General features: G+C 67.9%; 1 protein-coding gene across 1 annotated transcript in view; it reads right to left on the bottom strand.

Moving 5' to 3' along the window:
• Positions 1-291: 291 nt before the first annotated feature.
• KIF26A (kinesin family member 26A) overlaps positions 292-17,950 on the bottom strand; it is a 34,057-nt gene continuing 16,398 nt past the window's right edge. Inside the window, exons 7-18 of the mRNA XM_090265632.1 lie at positions 16,466-16,644; positions 10,663-10,852; positions 7,209-7,421; positions 6,694-6,787; positions 6,167-6,429; positions 5,849-6,032; positions 5,587-5,749; positions 5,194-5,356; positions 2,072-4,724; positions 1,206-1,519; positions 728-878; positions 292-572 (exon numbers count right to left, since the gene is read on the bottom strand). Coding sequence (XP_090121758.1) covers positions 391-572; positions 728-878; positions 1,206-1,519; positions 2,072-4,724; positions 5,194-5,356; positions 5,587-5,749; positions 5,849-6,032; positions 6,167-6,429; positions 6,694-6,787; positions 7,209-7,421; positions 10,663-10,852; positions 16,466-16,644 — 4,749 coding nt within the window. The 3' untranslated portion in view covers positions 292-390. The remainder of the gene's footprint in view (positions 573-727; positions 879-1,205; positions 1,520-2,071; positions 4,725-5,193; positions 5,357-5,586; positions 5,750-5,848; positions 6,033-6,166; positions 6,430-6,693; positions 6,788-7,208; positions 7,422-10,662; positions 10,853-16,465; positions 16,645-17,950) is intronic.

Genomic DNA, 17,950 nt, shown 5'->3' on the forward strand with positions numbered 1-17,950 from the left:
CGTGGGGGCCAGTCTGCAGCCGCGGGACCCTGCTCTAGGACGAGGCCTCGCCAACCGCAGCCGGCCCCCGGTGGCCACGCCGCCCGACCAGGGGTCCAGCACACCGGCTCCTGGTGGCATGAGTTCTTAGCACCAAATGTAAGAGGAAGAGAAGTCCTTGTCCCAGTTAAAGGCACTTGCGTGGTTGGCTGGGGCACCAGGCACCTTGTCTCACATACACTCACCCCTCTGTCCACGCCTCCCCCTCGTGTTCCATCAACTTAGAGACCCCGGTCCTGCACCAGGCCCTCTGCGTCCATGTCCCCCCAACCCCTGCCACATCCACCATCCATCCCACATCCCGTCTCACGCCCTGCATATCCCCTCCCCTGCAAGCCCTGGTGTCCAGCCTCAGACGTCCACCTCCTGAGGCCCTGGGGTGGTGGCCGGGGTGGTGACGCTAATGTCGAAGCAGGTGACCATCATGACATGGGCCTTGCACAGGTTCACATGCTGCTCCAGGGCGGCCGTCGCACGCTCCAGGGCCACCAGGTACTCCACGGACTCGGGCTCCAGTGCAGGGTCCACCTCGACTGGGGAGGAACAACAGACCACGGGTCAGGCCCGGGGGCCAGAGCTCCGGGAGGGAAGTGGCAGGCTCAGGCGCACGGCGGGCAAGGGGGGCCAGGGTCCCGCCAGCCTGGGCCGGAAGTGGGGGTCTCCACATCGGTCAGTGGAGGGAACTCACACTGCGCCAGCCAGCGGCCTGGCTCCAGCATCAGCCGGCCCTGCGTCGCGGCCAGCTCTGCGCTCAGCGACTCACGCTTGGCCCGCACGTCCTGCAGCTTTTGCTGCCAGCGCTCGGCCAGCCGCATCTTCGCGCTGACACATGCCAGGCCCTGGGGGCAGGGGTGGACGGGCGGGCTCAGGCACGAAGGCCTCCCAGGGGCTCCCGGCATCCCTGGCCTTGCCTGTGAGCCCCCTCCACCTTTCAGGCCGGGGTGGGCACACAGGGGGGCCCCGAAGGTGGGGCTGGCACCAGGCAGTGGTCCCAAGCAGCCTGCCAGTGCCTTCTGGAACCTAAGCCCAGGACAGATGGGCACAGTGGTGGGAACCCCCACCTGGTGGGACTCCAGGGAACAGCGGTGGCCTCAGGACCCTTCCAGCCACCCCCCTCAGCCCAAGGGGGGCATCAGGGCCACCATGGGCCCAGGGCCACTTCCTACCTTCTCCACATCCTGGGAGGGCTGTGGACGAGAGGGGAAGGTGAGGTCAGAGGTCCGCCCGGCTACATCCCCAGGGGCCCGCCTGCCATGCTGGGTGCCCCCGTCCCTGACCTCCAGGTCTTCCCGCGGCGGCGGACGGCGCCGCTGCAGGCGCTCCACGTCATCAATCTCATACACCTTGATCTCGAAGGGCTCCTTCAGCGAGGCCCCCAGGGGCGGGGGCAGGTCCACCCACTGCCCGGGAAGGCTGGGCTTGCGGCCCAGGGCTGCAGCATCGGGTAGCGGTGCGGGGATCAGGCGTCTCCGCTGAAGACCTGGAGCAGAGCGGGCACCGGGTGAGAGGCGGCCCCTGACCAGGGTCCTGATGGCGCGGGGAAGCCTAACACAGAGCCCGAACCCCCGCTGCCCCGTGGAGCAGACAGACTCTCACTCCCCCAGCCCCTCACGGCTACCCTGCATCCTACGTCACTGCCTGCTTGGCTCCTGCTGCCCTGGGACAGACTCAGCCAGGTCCCCATCTCCCCCGGCTGTCCCATCCCAGCTCGGCCCCGATAGCGTGCCAGCCCCTGCCATACATCAGCCCATGCCCAGGTCCCCAGAGACAGAGGGTCCGAGGACAGAGGCAGAGCTTCCAGGCAGCTGGGCACTGGCCTCCAACCCAGGTCCTCTCTCGGGCCCTCCCGCCCGTCAGGGTGGCCCGGGCAGCCCGCCCTCACGGGATGGGGAGCAGCCTCGGGGCACAGGAGGCCGCGCTGGGTGCGTTTGCAGACCCAGGGCTGCACATGTCTGGGGTTAGCCGAGGTCCTGCCCAGCTGCCAGGCCCCTTCCAGGGTCACACACTGCAAAGGGTGGCGCCCCGCACGCACCTGTGGCCCTCTTCTTGGGGGACTTGAGGCTGCGGGCGCGGAGGCCGGGGGAGGCCGCCCCGCTGTCACTCATGGAGTCGGGGGCGGAGGAGGCGCTGCCGGTGGCCTCGCTGTCGCGCATCATGCTCTCGTAGCCGCTGCTGCCGCCGCTGTGGTAGAACAGTGCCGTGCGGCCCATGGCGGGCGGCAGCTCCCCGCTCAGCACGCTGCTGTTGTCGCTGCCGTGGCCGCTGCTGTAGCGCTGGGGCCGCCGGGGCGCCGTCACCTTGCTGTAGGGGGAGGGCAGCGTGGGGCCCACGCTCAGGCCGCTGTCGTTGCCGCTGTCCGAGTCGGCTGAGCCCCAGGGGGGGCCACCTCTGCTGGGGGCTCCGCTGGCCGCCAGCTCGTTCACGCGGCAGTGGGCAGCCCGCAGCGCCTGCTTGGTGCCCATGATGGTGCCCCGGCTGGACTTGGCCCCGAGGCCGGGCGTCACCCGTGGGGCCGCCCTGGGACCTGCCACAGGACCGCCAGGTGTCCTGTCCGCCACAGGGGCCAGCGGCTTTGCGGAAGCACCCAGAGCCCTTGACCCACCGCTGGCCAGGCTGCGGCCCTTGCTCCCGCCTGCTGGGGACTTGGGGGCCCCCGGGCCCTTAGTGGGGCTGCCTCTACAGGCAGGAGTGGGCCCGGGCATGGGGCTGGTGGGTGGCACTCCCAGCCTGGGCACGGCCCGGGCAGGCCTCCCAGCGGCTTCCCTGGGCACAGCCTTCCCGCTGCCGTGTGCCAGCCCCTCACAGCGCTCCAGAGACCCGTGGGTGGCAGGACGGTGTGCGGCCTCTGCCCTGCCGGCCCGGGCCTTCAGACTGGACGTGGCCCTGGAGACAGAGTGGTCGGCCCGGGCGCTGGGCCTGGTCTCTTCCTCCCCCAGGAAGAGGGCAGTCGCCCCGGCCCGGGTCAGGCCTGCCGCCAGGAGAGGGGTGGGCACTGGGCTGGTCTTGTGCTCCAAGCTGGACCTGCGCACGGGCGGGGCCGGGGGCACTGACCCACCAGCCCGCAGGAACAGACCCCCCTTGGCAGCCACATTCTTCCTGCTGCTGGAGGTGGCCTTTGGGCTCCCGAGGCAGGCCGCTGCCTCCGCAGGGACATTGCCGCAGGGTGCGGCAGAGGTGACCACGCCCAGCGTGGTGGCCCCCCTCTGCAGTGATGGGGTCTGAGCCACAGCCACCGGCCTGAGGGCCCCCCGGGCTGCCACCTCACAGCCGTCCACCACCCTCTGGGCACAAACCAGCACCGGGGCCGAGCCGGGGGTCCTGCTGGCAAAGGCCAACTGGGGTGGGCCGCGTTCACCTGCCCGGGGGAGCCAGGGGTCCTCACACAGGTGTCCGGGGCCAGGCGGGCTCAGGGCCGGGCGAGGGCAGCCAGCGCGACTGGCCGCCGAGGTCGTCTTGGGTTTCCGGGGAAGGCTGGCGTGGATGGTCTGTGTGGGCGCCGCCCCCCATGGGCACGCGGCCTGGGGCTCCCTGCTGGGTCGGGCGGTGGCCGCCATGGCCACGGAGCCGAGACTGTCCGGTCCATCGCGCTCCTGGGAGTGGTCCGGGAGCGGGGGCCCTGCCGGGGATTCGGGGCTGGAGGGGTCCGGGCTGGCCCACAAGCATGGCTGTGCTGCGGGGCTGAGGCTGCCGGCGGTGCAGACGCCGGCCTCGCTGAGCCGGGAGCTGGCGGAGGGGCCAGGCAGCCGCGCGGTGTAGGCATCGAAGTCATCGTTGATGCTGCTGATGATGCTCACGGGCCGGGAGCCCGAGGCCAGAGCCTGCAGCGAGCAGTCGCTGCTGACGCTGGCCAGGCTGGCGGGCCGCGCCCCCAGGGCCAGCTCCTCCACCACCGTGAACACCAGCTCGTCCTCGCCGTTCAGCTCCACCGGCTGCTGCAGCGTCACCGTGGTGGTCAGCAGGCCCCGCTCCAGGTGGCCCCGTGCAGGCGGATGAGGGAGGCCCCTCTGCCCGCTCATGCCCACCGGGGGCGTCCGGACCTCTCTGCCGGCACATCCGCCCTCAGGCTCCGCTGGGGCTCGGCCCCCGTCCAGCTGCCACGGTGGCAGAGAGGCTGGGCAAGGCAGCAGCCCCCTGCCCCCGCCCCCCGGGGCTTTCTCGGGCCCAAGGAGCTCCGGTCTGGTGCTGCTGTCCGGCTCCGGGGCAGCCGGGCGGGTGTCTGGGCCGGGGCTGCCATGAGGCGTGCTGACAGCCGGCTGTGCATCTGCGGCCATCCTGGGGGCCCTGGCCTCGGGCAGTGAGGGCTTCCTGAGGCCGCCAGCTGGGCCGGGCGGGGCTCCCGAGGGGCCTGTATCGCTATCGATGCCCCCCAGCCGCTCCTGCAGCTCCGCGAAGGTGCTGCAGCGGAAGTGGTCGGCGTCACGCAGGCCCCCCGGGGGCCGGTGGCGGCTTAGCGCGGGGATGATGGGCACAAAGTCTGGGGGTCCCTCATTGTCCGTGAGCTCGCGGTCTGACAGCGCTGCCCCGCCGGGCCCCACGTAAATGACCGTGTCACAGGACTGCTCGCTGCTGGACGAGCAGTCGGGGTCCAGGGCCCCGGAGCGGGGATGGGAGGGCGGCAGGGTCGGGGCGCGCCGGGCACGGCCTTCTTCGCAGGAGCTGTCGCCGCCCGAGGAGCTGGAGGCGTGCTGCGGGCAGAGCAGGCCTGCGAGTGAGCGCCAGTCCCCCCACCTCCTCCGCCTGCCCCCGTGCACCCTCAGCTGCACGCACACTCCAGTGAAGGGCACGTCCGCGGCAGCCACCAGCCCTGTCCCACCGACACACAAGGTCTTAGGCCCAAAGCACAACAGAATCCTCTGAGCAACTCCCACGGCAACAGCAAGGCCCTGGGGACCCTACCAGGCCACCCTGACCACCCACCACCTACCCCTGGGCCCGGCAGACAGAGGCCAGGCAACCAAAGGGCCCCTGTGAGCAACTCCTGTTCTGCTGGGACATCAGGTGACCTTGGACACAGCTCCCTGCCTCCTCTGGGCAGGGCCAGGTGGGCGCAGGGCACATGGGACTCCCGGCTGGCACCGCACACAGGGCAGAGGCCCTGGGAGGACACACGCCCCCGGCCCTGGGGTGGGCGGGGCAGGCGGAGGAGGGACCCACCTTGACCTTCCTCCTGCGCAGGCGGTGGATGCGGGCGGCCAGCTGGGCGGTGCTGAGCGTCTCTGCGTGGCAGGCTGGGGCGTCGGACACATGGGCGATCATGGTGGTGTGGCAGGTGGGGGCGGCAAGGGCCTCCCGCAGCAGCAGGGTGACACTATGCTCCCTGCGGGCCGAGGGGCAGTCAGGGTGGGAGGCCAGGCCCCTCACCAGACAAGGGCCACGTCTGCCGGCCACCTTGGTCCCCTGGGCGTCCGGACCCCCCACACGTTTGGGTGGTGAAGCCCCAACAGAGCTAAGGGCTCAGGGGCTGACACACGGGACCTGCCCGACCACGCCTGGCTGGCTCCCCGGAGACCACCATGGCCAGTGCCCGCTGAGGAGCCCACCAGTCACCTGCAGGGCACGTGCTTGGCTCCGCTGACCAGGGCCAAGATGACGCTGCCCAAGGCCGAAAGGGACAGACCTGGGGGGCCCCCGGGGGCCTCCCCGCCCCTGCTGGGCGCCCCCTCACAGCTTCCTAGGTCGATGAGGTGCAGGCGGCTGCGGCCTCCGGACACTGAAACCACAGGGCAGGGCAGGGAGTCATGAGGCCCAGCCCCAAGACCACGACACGGCCAGTGACCCCGCCTCCGACCCCAGGCAGGCGGACACCTACTTCCGCCCTGGCCGCACTTCTCCACGCGGTACTGGTAGACGTGCAGAGTGAAGAGCATGTGGGAGCTGCTCCGGCAGTCCTCGGGGCCGCCGGCCTGGTGGGAGCTGCGGGCCGCCAGGGCCGCGTCCAGGTAGAAGGCCGCCCTCTCGGCCGTGGGCGCCCGCAGCTCGCTCTGCTTCTGGAGCTGGGCCAGCAGAGGAGGTGGCCCCTCAGTGGCTCAGGGCTGAGACGCAGCCCGTGCCTGCCTCCCCGGCCCACCTCACAGCCCCCAGCACGCCGGCCCCCGGCCCCCGCGTGGCGGCAGCGGTGCTGGCATACCTGTGCCCCACAGACGGGGTCCTCCCGCAGGTACATGCCCGGAGACTGGGCATCCTGGAGGCTAGCGGAGGCCACCTCGGCCAGCAGGTCCCGCAGGCCCTGGCCCCGGCCGCACACCTCCACGGCTGAGACGCGGATGGAGAAGCGGGTGCCCGTCCTTTCCCTGTGCTCTCCGATGAGCCGGAAGAGCCAGGAGATGGCGCAGGGCATGATGCCCAGGCTCCGGGGGGAGCTGTCCCTCCCGATCATGGTGTAAGACTTACCTGAGGGCCACAGGAACAGTCAGGGCCCAGCCCATGCCTGGTGGGACCAGCCCTCAGAGCCAGCCCAGCGGGCAGCCACCTTGGGCCTGCCCAGGGCCCTCGGGACCAACCGGGGGCCACGGAGACCCCAGAGGCCTCCTCTGACCTGCTCCAAGGCCTGCAGGGTCAGCTCCCACCCACTGCCCAGGAGGGACACACCCACGTCCCCTCCCTCCACAGAAATGGGGCCCAGGGGCTATTGGGCGGACAACAGGGAACGCTCACCGAGACTCGTGTGGCCAAAGGAAAAAATGCAACCGTCGGCCCCACTGACCACTGCCTGCAGCACATCGGCCACCGTCCCCGAGCAGACCTCAGCCTGGGGGAGGGACAGAGTCAGGCAGATGCCAGGGTCAATGCGGCGTCACAAGGTCAGCTCACAATGTGGCCAAGACCAAGAGATCTCTATGTGCACACAGAACACGCGCAGACAGGCCACGGATATACACAGCACGTGAATGAACCAGCCAGACACACTGACAGGCACATATTGCTCCCAGCCGTGCAGGACACAGAACACTTTCCCGGAGCTCACACGTGTCCCGGGTCGGAAGCTCCCACAGAGGGGGGCTCCTCCCCAGGAAACGTGGCCTGAGACCAGGCCAGGGGCCAAGCAGACACCTGAGGAGGGCACAGGCGGGGCGGGGGGTGGTGGTGAGGATGAGGAAGGGGAGCACTGCAGGCCTGCCAGGTGCTGCGCCGCCCGCCCCCACGCGCCCCTGGGACAGCCGCGTCCGCACCTGCTCTGCGTCCTGCGGGAAGACTGCGTCAAAGGCAAACATCTTCGGGACGGCGGTGGTGGCGGCCTGTCGGGAGCTCGCGCTGCCCGGGGGCCTGGCGGCCAGGTCATAAAGGGTCACCTGCTTCTTCCGAGGATCCACCTTCAGGAAGGATGAGGCTTCGGCCGAGCGCTGGGCCCCCTGGGCGGGCCAGACCCGCAGCATGACCTTCACCTGGGCAGCGGGCGGGGCGGACATCTGAGCAGCCAGCCGCTAATTACAGGGCAGCAGAGCCTGAGCAGCCCAGGCCTGGGCGCGGGTGTCCTGCCAAGGAATGCAGCCACCACACCTCTGCTCCAGGCCAGAGCGGGTCCCCTGTGAGGTCAGTGGGGCAGGCAGATGGCAAGTCGGCACTCGACAGCACAGCAGGACAGCGGGGAGACAGGGCAGGGGACGTGGGGACACAGAGGCCAGGACGGGGGGCGCGGCTCTGGATGCCACAGTGGGCAGAGGCAGACATGTGGGGACTGTACCTGAGTGTCCCCACCTGCCCTCAATGTGGGGTTCATCTACCCCCTCTGACTGTGATGCAGAACCAGGGGACCCCAGAGGGAGCAGACCCAAGAAGCACAGAACACTTCAAAGCAATCACCCCATGCGCACCCACAGCTCTGCCAGCTTCCAGGGTGAAGCAGCCACACAGCAGCCCCACCCCCCAGGCCCACTGCCGACAGGAAACATGCTCAGAGGGGTCAGCGGTCCTGCTGGCGTCACACAGCCTGAGAGTGATCTCCTGAAACCCTAAACCCCAAATTGAGGGCAGAGGGAGAAGGAGGGGAGAGAGGCCAACAGAGGGGGCAGTAGGACCCCCCCAAAGGAAGGCGCAGGCCCACACCCCTCCCAGCAAGGCCCTCCTTGGGCCCCACCTCCTGTGCTCCACCCGATGGGGCGGGGGCTGCCCAGTCCCCCACCTGGGCCCCTACAGCTCAGTGAACTGAGTGTGACTGGGCTGAAGAAGGGAGGTCCCTGGGATCTGGTGCCAGAGGGCACCCAGGGCCACCACAGCCAGATGGGAGAAGGCAGCAGAAGCCCTGGAAACGGAGCTCAGAGGGGACTGGGCCGGGGGCCACTGCCCTGGGAGAGGGACTTCTGAATCCCAAATACTGGCCGGATCCCAGCTGCAGGTGCCAGGATGGCAAACTGGGGAAGAGGAAATGACAGTCCTGCCCGAGAGGAGCACCCCAGAGGCTTCTCGTGGGATGAGTCAGGGAGAGGCTGGGAGGCCAGGACAGGGCCGGGGGGCAGGGGAGCAGACTGAGCAGGCAGTGGAAGGGGGTCTGAGCTCAGCAGGCCGGGGGCCAGGCGGCCTCTACTCTTACTTCCGCAAAACACAAGAAAAGACACAGCAGTGTGTCCCCCGCCCGCGGCCCAAGACTCAGCACCCAGAGGCTGGTCCAGCCCCACTGCCCTGGAGGGAACAGGAGGTGAGGTGGGGGCAGGCAACCAAGACACCCCCAAATGTGCACCAAAACGGCCCAAGACAGCGCCTCCTGTGTACGGCCCGGGGGCCACAGGGAAGGCTCTGAGGCAGCGCTACCCCGAACCAGGGCCCCTCCTGGGAAAAGCCACCAGGCTGCTTTCTGGGTGGGAAATTTCTCTGTGACAATGTAAACCAAATTACCAGACTCAGGGCCGATATTTTTCACAGACTTAATTGTAAGTGACAGATACATAACACCCCCAAATTGGTTTCCCGTGGGCACGCCCCCTCCGCTCCAGTGAGGGGCACACTGACATGCAAAACCCACGAGGCAGGAGCCTGTGACCTGTCCTCGGGGACGCACAGAGCGCTTCCCACTACGCGCCTCCACCCGGCGGCTCCATTAGCCCAGCATCGATTCTTTCGTTCCCCGACGACCAAATAAAACTATTTCATTTCCAAACGCTGTTGCCAAGCTCACGGCACGTGCACTGCCTGGTCATTTGGGGCCGTTTATTTCAGCGTGAACTCCCGGCCACTTTAGGAGCGACATGGTTCTGCAGACAAGAGAGTGGAGCGTTCCAGGCAGGGAGAGCCCTGGAGGAGCAGCAGCAGGTGGGAGGGGGCACAGGGCCACGGGGGCCCTTCGCGGGGACGTCAGCTGTCCAGCTGCCCGGGCGCCCGGCCCTGCTAAATGCACAGGCCATTGTCTGCGGGGAAACGACAGCGTCTTGCGGCACAGTCTCCCTGTAAGTGTCCCCGTGTCACAAAGCCCCACTGAATAGCGGCTGGTTAGGAAAAAACATGTTTTGCATGAAAAAGGGCTTCCACTCCTAAGAGGTGGCCCAGGCGTGAGGGGGAGGGGCGCGCAGCACCCATGCGACTGGGATGTCAAACACGGCAAGATGATGAATCGCCTTAAGAAGCACATTAATGTCAGGAATCAAGCGTCACCTCCCTCCTTTCCTGTGACATCAAATGACTTTCAGGAGACATTTCTGACGTTAGTGCAAATAACAGGCAGGGAGGGGCGTGGGGGGGCCGTGAGAGGACTGACTGGCGGCCTGGGGCACAGGGAGGGTCACCCTCCGAGAAGGCAGGATCCCGCCCTGGAAAGGAGCCCAGCCCCAGGAGGAGGGAGAGGGACCTGCCGGCGCCCAAATAACTGGAGAGAGCGCGGGGTGTGTGCGGCTGTGCATCACCCTCCAGCTGCCCCTCCAGGACACCAGCCCGCCCGTCTGCCGGTGACGCCCAGACAGCAGACAGGCCGCGTGACCAGGCCGATGTCGGAGCCAGGCCAGGTTGCCGAAAGCCCTTCCCCAGAGCCAGCGCGCTCTGTCCAGCTTGCAGCTTCCTCCCCCTGCCCTGGTGGAGCGGGGTCCCCACACAGCAAGCTCCTGGGGACACCACTGGGAGGCTCAGTAACGGGCCACGAGCCCAGGCAGCACACAGTCTGCACATGCGGGGCCCTGACCAGGACTCCCATGCAGCTGCCCAGTCCGGCCTGGAAGAAACGCAGTCCCGGCGACAGGCTGCAGGAGCTGGGGGCCAGGACCAGCTGGGCTACTCCCAAACTGGGGAAGGCCCTTCTCCCCTACGGGCCTCAGTTTCCCCATCTGAATGGACATGTGTCCCCCTTTCCCCATGGGGGGCTGCAGCTGGGATCAGCCTGGACTCTGGGGACCCGAGGGTCCTGCCCCTGCCCCCAGCGCCACCTGAGGACGGCGCACCAACAGAGGTGAAGCAGAGGGGGTCCCAGTATTGGACCCCAACCCCCAGTTGCAGGAAGCCCTGGCTATCCCACACATGGCCCTGGGACCCCCCATTTTCAGTATCGCACCCCCATCTCCCAGGCTCCCTGCAGACCACCTTGCCCAACCTGGGGGAAGGAAACAGGGGTCTTCTCTCTCCTGCACACCCTCCCTGCATCTGCTCCAACACCCCGGCCTCACCCCCACCCCAGAGGAGTCACCCGCAAGGCAGGGCTGGGCCTACCTTTCCGACACTGTGGGTGCTGTCCTTGGCCTTGGAGGCGGCCCTGAGCAGGCAGGGGGGCACCGGGGGCGGCCACAGCTGCAGGACCCCGCTGAAGTCTGTGGGGTAGGCGGAGGTGCCGCGGGGGGTGGGGGCCGGCGGCGGGTGGGGCTTCTTGCGCTTGGAGGCCAGGCTGAGCTTCTGGACGGCCCTGGGGAGGGGAGGACGGGGGCGGGCAGGGGCTCAGAGCCGACCCTGTCACCGGTCCCGCCCTACCCGCAGCAGCGCAGCCCCAGCTTCATTTCTCCCCCAGTGAAGTGGGGACCCCAGCGCTGGGGCTGCCGAGCCTGGTCCACCAGGGGACAGACAGGCACTGAGTGCCACCCCTTCCCACCCCCCCACCCCCGCCCATGTCCCCGGCCCTGCAGCTGCCGTGGGAAGCAGGACATGCCAGCAACTCGCACGCTGCGTGACCCAGGCATGCAGACTCAGCGCTCTGTGCCTCAGCTCCCCCTTTGCCCCACGTGCTGACATGAGCAGCAAAGGCCCTGGGGTGGGGCCCTGATGAACCAGGGCATTCAAAGCACCTCCACGCAGGTGGAGGCCCCCCCCCAACGAAAGGGCCGGAGGCAGGGAGCGCAGCTCAGGGGAGACCCCTGCCCACCAGGCTCCCCCAGCTGCCCTGCTCCCTGCAGGGTCCCCCACCCCCTCCATTGCATGTGGTCCTCCTGCTGAGGCCACAGATGGGCCTGACCCGCTGGGCAGCTCGGCCCCTCACTGCTGCCCACGCAGCGAGATCTACGGCCAGTGTTTTGCTTAACTCCTCTCATCTTTAATAGGACTTGTCTTTTAAGAGACCCGGGGGACGGCTTTCTTCCCAGCGAGGTGTCATCATGGAAAATAAAAGTAACGGACTATGTGCAGCGGGGCCTTAATAGAGCGGGGGCGGGGGGTGCGGTCCCAGGAGTGAAGCCTGCGAGCGCCCGGGATGCAAAAGCCCGGACAACATGGGGCGCCCTCGGCCACAGGCGAACGCCACCCCCACTCCTGCCTGAGCAGCCCGCACAGAAGCGCCCCCTGTCCCCACTCGCCCCACTGCCGGGAGCCACAAGCTCTAGGAGGGGCAGGGCTGCACCCCCAACCGCGGTGTGCTGGGGGGTCAGCCAGCAGGGCAGGGTGGGCCCGAGGAGACCAGGCCAGGGTCTCAGAGCCTGTCCCACCCAGCGCCCGGCCCTGGCCCCGGCCCCCCAGCCACCGTGGGTTTCGCCAAGCTTCCTGCCAACGCCCTCCGACCCCCGCCTCCGGGAAAGGAAGCTGCAACCGAACTTGGAGGACGTCAGTGTCCAGCAGGCTCTGCGGGGCCCGTTCAGGGGCACCAGGGAGGACCAGCTTGCAAGGGTGGGGGTCGGGGGTCAGGGGTCGGGGCGGGGTATACCTGCCTGGATGGGGAGGACTGCACTGCGGAAGGGAGAGGGGCCTAGACCTGACCTTGGCCTGCAAAGGTCAAAGAGCCCCATCTGTGAGGGGTGGTGGTACCAGGTCCTGGGGTTCAGGGAACGGGCAGCACGCTGGGCCCAGCAGCAGCCAGCTCTGAAGGCAGTGGCTCAGCCCTGGTGCCGGTGTGTCCTGGTCCCAGAGCTCGCCCCCTCCCCTCCAGCTTGCACAGGGCCAGCCAGGGCCCCCGAGGCTGTGGGAGGCAAGGCCCCCTGAACCCCCACCCCCGATCCTCAGGGTGCATGGAGCCCAGGGAGGACCTTGGGCTGAGGGACACGTTTGGAGCCTCCTGCCTGCAAAGACCAGGACTGACGGGCAGAGCTGTGCCCCGGGGGGCATCTGGGAGGCCACTGAGGGCAGGGACACGGCCAGGCCCACCCGCACAGACGCAGGGCCTGAGTCCTCCGAGGTCAGGCTGGCCGGGGGAGTCTGGAAGGCTACTGGCCAGGCATCTCCGCTCCAAGGCCTGACCTAACCTGACTCCCTCTCCTCTCCACCCTCCGGACATCGCCAGGTCTGAGGGCCTGGGAGCTGAGGGGTTGGCCCCGCCTGCCGGTCCCCCAGGGCCCTGCTTGTCACAAGGTTAACAAGGCCCAGGACAGGCACACTCTCCTGTGATGACACCCAGGCCCGTGAACTGCGGCAAATCCGTCAGCCCCTCAGCCATTGCACCACAGCTGCATGGCCTCGGGGGACTTCCAGGGCCCTCTGGGGAGTGGGTCTGCGCTGCCCTCGAGGGCCCCAGCCTTTAGGGGCACAGGCCTGGTTTATGGGCAGTGGGGTAGAGGTGGAGGTGGAGGTGGCAATGACACCAGGCCTTGCAGAAACTGGGAGGACACACGATGCCATTCTCAGGACCACGAGTGCCCCTGGCACAGCTGGGGGTGCCGAGGCAGGACCTGCGTGAGAGGGGCATGTGGGCCAGTCTGAGTGTTGGGCTCTGGTGGGAACACTTGGAAATGCAGGAACTCACCTGCATACAGAGCCCTCCTCATCCTTAGAGAACACCTCCTCCAGGAAGCCTGCCCTGATGCCTCACAATGGGCTTCCCCAGACCCTGTGACTCCCACTGTTGGAACCTGCCCTGAGACTTCGGTTCATAAGGCTCTGCCCTCCCCCCATCCCCAAGGCAGGGGCTCTGGAGGACAGGCGTTTGCCCAGTCAGGCCTGGGACATGGGGAGATGGGGCATGGCCAAGGGTGAGTGACGGCACAGGTGAGCTCCCAGACTGTCTGCCGACGCCTCCCCTCCACCCCAGAGGCCTCTCTTGGGCTCACCAGCCCTAGTCACTGATTCTTGGAATTGGAAAGAGAAGCAGTTTACCTTTTTACAAAGAATAACTGCCTCTTCCAAAACAACTAGGCAGCGTCACAAGCCTCGGCCCTGATGGCCCCAAGGAGACATGCAGGCCTGTCCTGACGTGTGCAGGCTCAGCTACAGCTGGCCAGAACTTCCTAACCGGGCAGGGGCAGACGAGGCCCGTGGGCCTGGCCACGCCCGACGCACCCACCCGCACGCCCCCTGCCCTAGGAGCTGTCATCTGCGGGCCTCGACAGCCGCAGGCTCCCCCCAAAGGGGACTCGGGGGTAAGGAGCTGCTACAAGGGCCACAGACCCCTGAAGCCGGAGACCAGGTGCCAGCATCCTGGACCCCAGCAGTGCCATGCCTGGCATTTTCTGTCACCCAGAGACACCCTCAGCCCCACCTTGCAGGTGAGGGACACCTCTCTGCAAAGCCCTCCTGGCCCGGTGCCCAGCTAGAGCTGCCTGCATGCCCCCACGCAGCACCCATCCCGGTCCTAGACCTCGGCAAGGGGCCTGGCCTGACGTCCCAGGACTGGATGTCCAGGCAGACACTGGGGAAGGGGCCGGGCGGGGACCAAGGAGAACAGAACACACCGCCATCCCCTCCCCGTACCTGCGGAGGCATCTAGACCTCCAGAAAGACCCAGAGGGGCAGGCAGCAGAGAGCGCTAACGGAGGCATCTGGGCGGAGGCGTGGCCACACAGCAGGAAGGACAGGGACCGAGACATCACAGGCGGGGGCAGGAGAACTCAGGACGGGGGAGTCAAGGGGACTAGACCCCTGGAGAAAATGTAATTGCAGCTGCCTTGGCCCCCAGGCGCAGCCTCTCCAGGACTCTGCTGGGGGCAGGCCCACGGCGCTCTGAGCAGCAGCGGTGGCCGCTGCGCCAATTGGCCAGGCAGACCCAGCTGAGGGGTGCACACAGGGCCCCGTGCATGTCCACGAGACCCCAGGTACCAAGGCACCCCCCTCCTCGGCCTCCCCACATGGAGGGGAGCAGCTCAGAGGTCCTTGAGGGGACCCACAGGGAGCCCTAACTCCAAACTGCACACCCTTCTGCCTCCCCTCAGCAGACTCCTACTCAACCCTCAAAGCCCACCGCGTGGTGCTCAGCCCTGTGGACAGCGCTCGCTTCACAGACCCCCCCTGCAGCCAGAAGGCCGCCTCCACAGACACCTCCCCCTGCCAGCGGGAAGCTCACAGGGGACAGGACATGTCATAGGCTGGGGTCCGCTCTGCCACTCTAGTCCCAGGACCATGGAGCACAACTCAGGGGACACCTCAGGGCCCTCGGGGTGGGGTCCAGTAGCTCCACATCTCCTGGGGACTCTGGACCTGCCCCTTCCCTCTCTGAGCTGCAGCCCCCACAAACAAGGGAGGGGCCCAGCAGCAGGGCGCCCCACTCCACCTGCCAGAGAAGGGCGCTGCAGCCCAAGGAGCAGCCGGTTTCAGGCCCAAGTCTCGGGGACAAATGCTGGGCCCACAACCTGTCACGAAGCTGCTGCGATTGGGGCGCCCAGTGCACTGGGAGCCGTGGCAGCCAGCTGCACCCCCCCTGCGGGCACCCAGAACACCTGCCTCCCCGTCCTGGCCCCGCTTGCCTGTTGCTATGGTAACTTCCCAAGGTCAGTGGCAACCTTACTGGGTTCCAGACAAAAGGCAGCTGCTGGCTCGGCGGGGTGCGGAGGAGCCGCTGGGGCCCCTGAGCCCGGGGCCGCTGGGGCCGGCCCGCTCCCTCCCTTTCAGAGCGTCTCAGGCCTGGGCCATCCAGCAACCGCAGCCTGACGGGGCGTGGCCGCTGCCCACAGCCTGGGCGGGCACCAGCTGGGAGGGACGTTCTCGGCGGCTGGGTCTGTGCCTCCCCCCACCCCCCACACCAGGACCCTAAGCCCCCTGGCAGGCCCTCCTCCGCCGGCCTACAACCGGAGGGTCCCTGCCGGAATCTCAGCACCTCACGGGGGCAGCGGGCACCCCTGCAACCTGCTCACCAGCCCTGTGCCCCAACGGCGCGCCCATTACACATCTGCCCATCACTCCCAATCAGGCCAAGAAGCCCCCGGACCCCCGCAAGGCGCCAGCCCCACCCCCATGCATGATTCATGGCTCAGCTGGTCAGCACTCCCAGGCTGCTAATGGGACAGTGACCATGGCTGGGCCGCCATGACAGCTCATTACCATCACACCACCGCATGACCCACATGAGGGAAGCTGGCCACACGCTGCTGCCCACACCCTGGCTCACAGAGTGACCCCCAGAAGGCCTCCCCAGCTGACATCGCCAGGACCCGGTGCCTGCGGGGCCACAGCCAGACATCTTGGGGACCCAGAGAGCAAACCCTGGGCTCCAGTCACCCCCACAAACCAGAGCTCAGGCCTGGGATAGGGACCTACGCGGCTCCCGGCTGACGGAGGAGCTGGATCTAACAGTGTGAGCACAGCTAGCTGTGGGTGCACCGGCACCCGCTCGGGGAGGGGAGGGCACCGGGGGGCCAGGGCACAGCCTGCGCCGGGACCCTCCCTAGTTCACCCATCTCCCCTGCTGCCCAGAAACGCCCCCTCAGTCCCTGTCCCACCCCCACCCCACCCCCCGTGTCAGCCCCCGTCCATGGCATCAGCTGCGTGGCCCAGGACACCTCAGCTGCGGGTCCCGACGGTCCCTGCCTGTTCTCTGCACTGCGCAGGCCCCAGGCCCTCCCAGCGACTCACGGGAGCACGGGACGGGTGAGGGCTCCAGGGGCAGAGGCCCCAAGGCTCCCCCAAGGCGCCACAGCTTGGAGGGGCCAAGACTTGGCTCGAACCCAGTGTCTCGGCTGCAGCCCACGCTTGGGGCGCAAGGCCTCTGCTGGATCCCGCTGCCGATGGGGAGCCCTGGGAGCCCAGCAGCGGCCCCACCGCCCTCCTTCCTCTCGGCTCCGCAGCAGCAGGTCACGGCTCTCCCGGGAAGGTCCACAGGCCCCCACAAATGTTGGGTCGGCGCTGTCCCGAGCCAGGTACAGGGCCTGCACAGAGGCCCAGGGGGACGTACCTGATGAAGAATGAGGCTGCAGCCGATGGGCCTGGGGAGCCCCCAGCCGGGCTGCCCGGGGCTGGGGAGACCAGGGCCCCACCGCGGCCCCACATCTTTGACACGCCATCAGGGCCCCCGGCGGGAGGGCCATCTCGGACTGTGTCTGCCACTGCCACCGCGGCCACTGCTGCTTCCGCCTGCAGGGAAGGAAGGAGCGCGTGAGGGACAGACGGACGCCCGCTGCTCGGGCACCTGCCCCCCGCCCCCCAGAGCCTGGCATGCTCCCTGGGCCCCGCATGCACAGGATGCTGCCAGCTCGGGGTGTGGGTGCTCTGCCCAGGGGAGGGAATGCCTCTGCGTCCCCCGACCCCTGACCCTGCCTCAGAAAGGCAGTGGCCACCACGGTCAGGACAGATGGACAGGGACCCCATGCCCCTCAGCCCTGAGCTGTCCCTCTGGGAGGACCAGAGGCATAATTAGGGAAGAAACCACACTAAGTACTCATCAGGAGTGCTAATTGCCCCGGGTCTGATAATGTATTATGCTCTCGCGTCTGAAATACTACCCTGGCATGTCCCACTAATTAGCTAAAATAAATCCCAGAGAGGCGGATAGCCTCGTAATGACACACAAACGTGATTACGTGCTCCCGGGTGGCGCCAGCCAACCGGAGGCGCGGCCACACGTTCCATCTCTGCGCTCAGCCCGGCCCCCACCAGCCCAGCGCCTGCCCCGAGGGCCCCGTGCCCTGCCTTCCAGGATCCCCAGGCCCCACGGCCCCAAGTGCTGGTGACAACCACCGCCCACAGCATCCTCGGGGAGGACCTGGCAGGGACCCTGAGGGCGGCAGCCATGCCCGGGAGAGCGCAGGGACCTCAGAGCTGGGCAGTGACAGAGCCAGAGCCCGGCACTTCAGCAGAACAGGACACACGGGCCCCAGGAGGAATGTTCTGGTAGAAGGCCCTGCCACCTCAGGGCAGCACTCCTCCCCACCCATGGTGGAGGGTCCACCCCACCCAGCCTGTCCTCAGCATCAGCTTCCAAACCCCTCTGGGGACACAGAAAACACGTCTGCAAAGGAAGTTCACAGAGAGCCCCCAAACCTGGGGCTGGACGGGAGCGAAGCACCCCACCCGGCCCCCAGGCCACTGGCCGCGCCCCCAGGGCTGCGAGAAGGTTGGCGGCAGCCCTGCCCCGGCCCCCGGAGCCCGCGGACCTCTCTCAGACCCCAGTCTGTCTAGTGCTTCTCACCCAGAGCAACAGCCCGCAGTCTCCCTTCCCACCACCACCGCGGACACCGGCAGCAGGTGGGGCGGGACCGTAAACCCGCCCTCCAGGGCGCAGAGCCTGCTGCCGACACAGATCTGAGACAGACCCAGCCCACAGCTGGGCAGGGGCCCCGCCGCGAGGGAAACGGGGCCGCAGGAGCAGAGGGGGCACAGCTCATGCGGAACGTTCCGGAAGGAGGGTCAGCCAGGCCTAGACCTGGGCAATGAGAACCAG

The sequence above is a fragment of the Furipterus horrens genome, unplaced genomic scaffold, assembly GCF_987537825.1.
Source record: "Furipterus horrens unplaced genomic scaffold, mFurHor1.1.pri manual_scaffold_21, whole genome shotgun sequence".
Lineage (NCBI taxonomy): Eukaryota > Metazoa > Chordata > Mammalia > Chiroptera > Furipteridae > Furipterus > Furipterus horrens.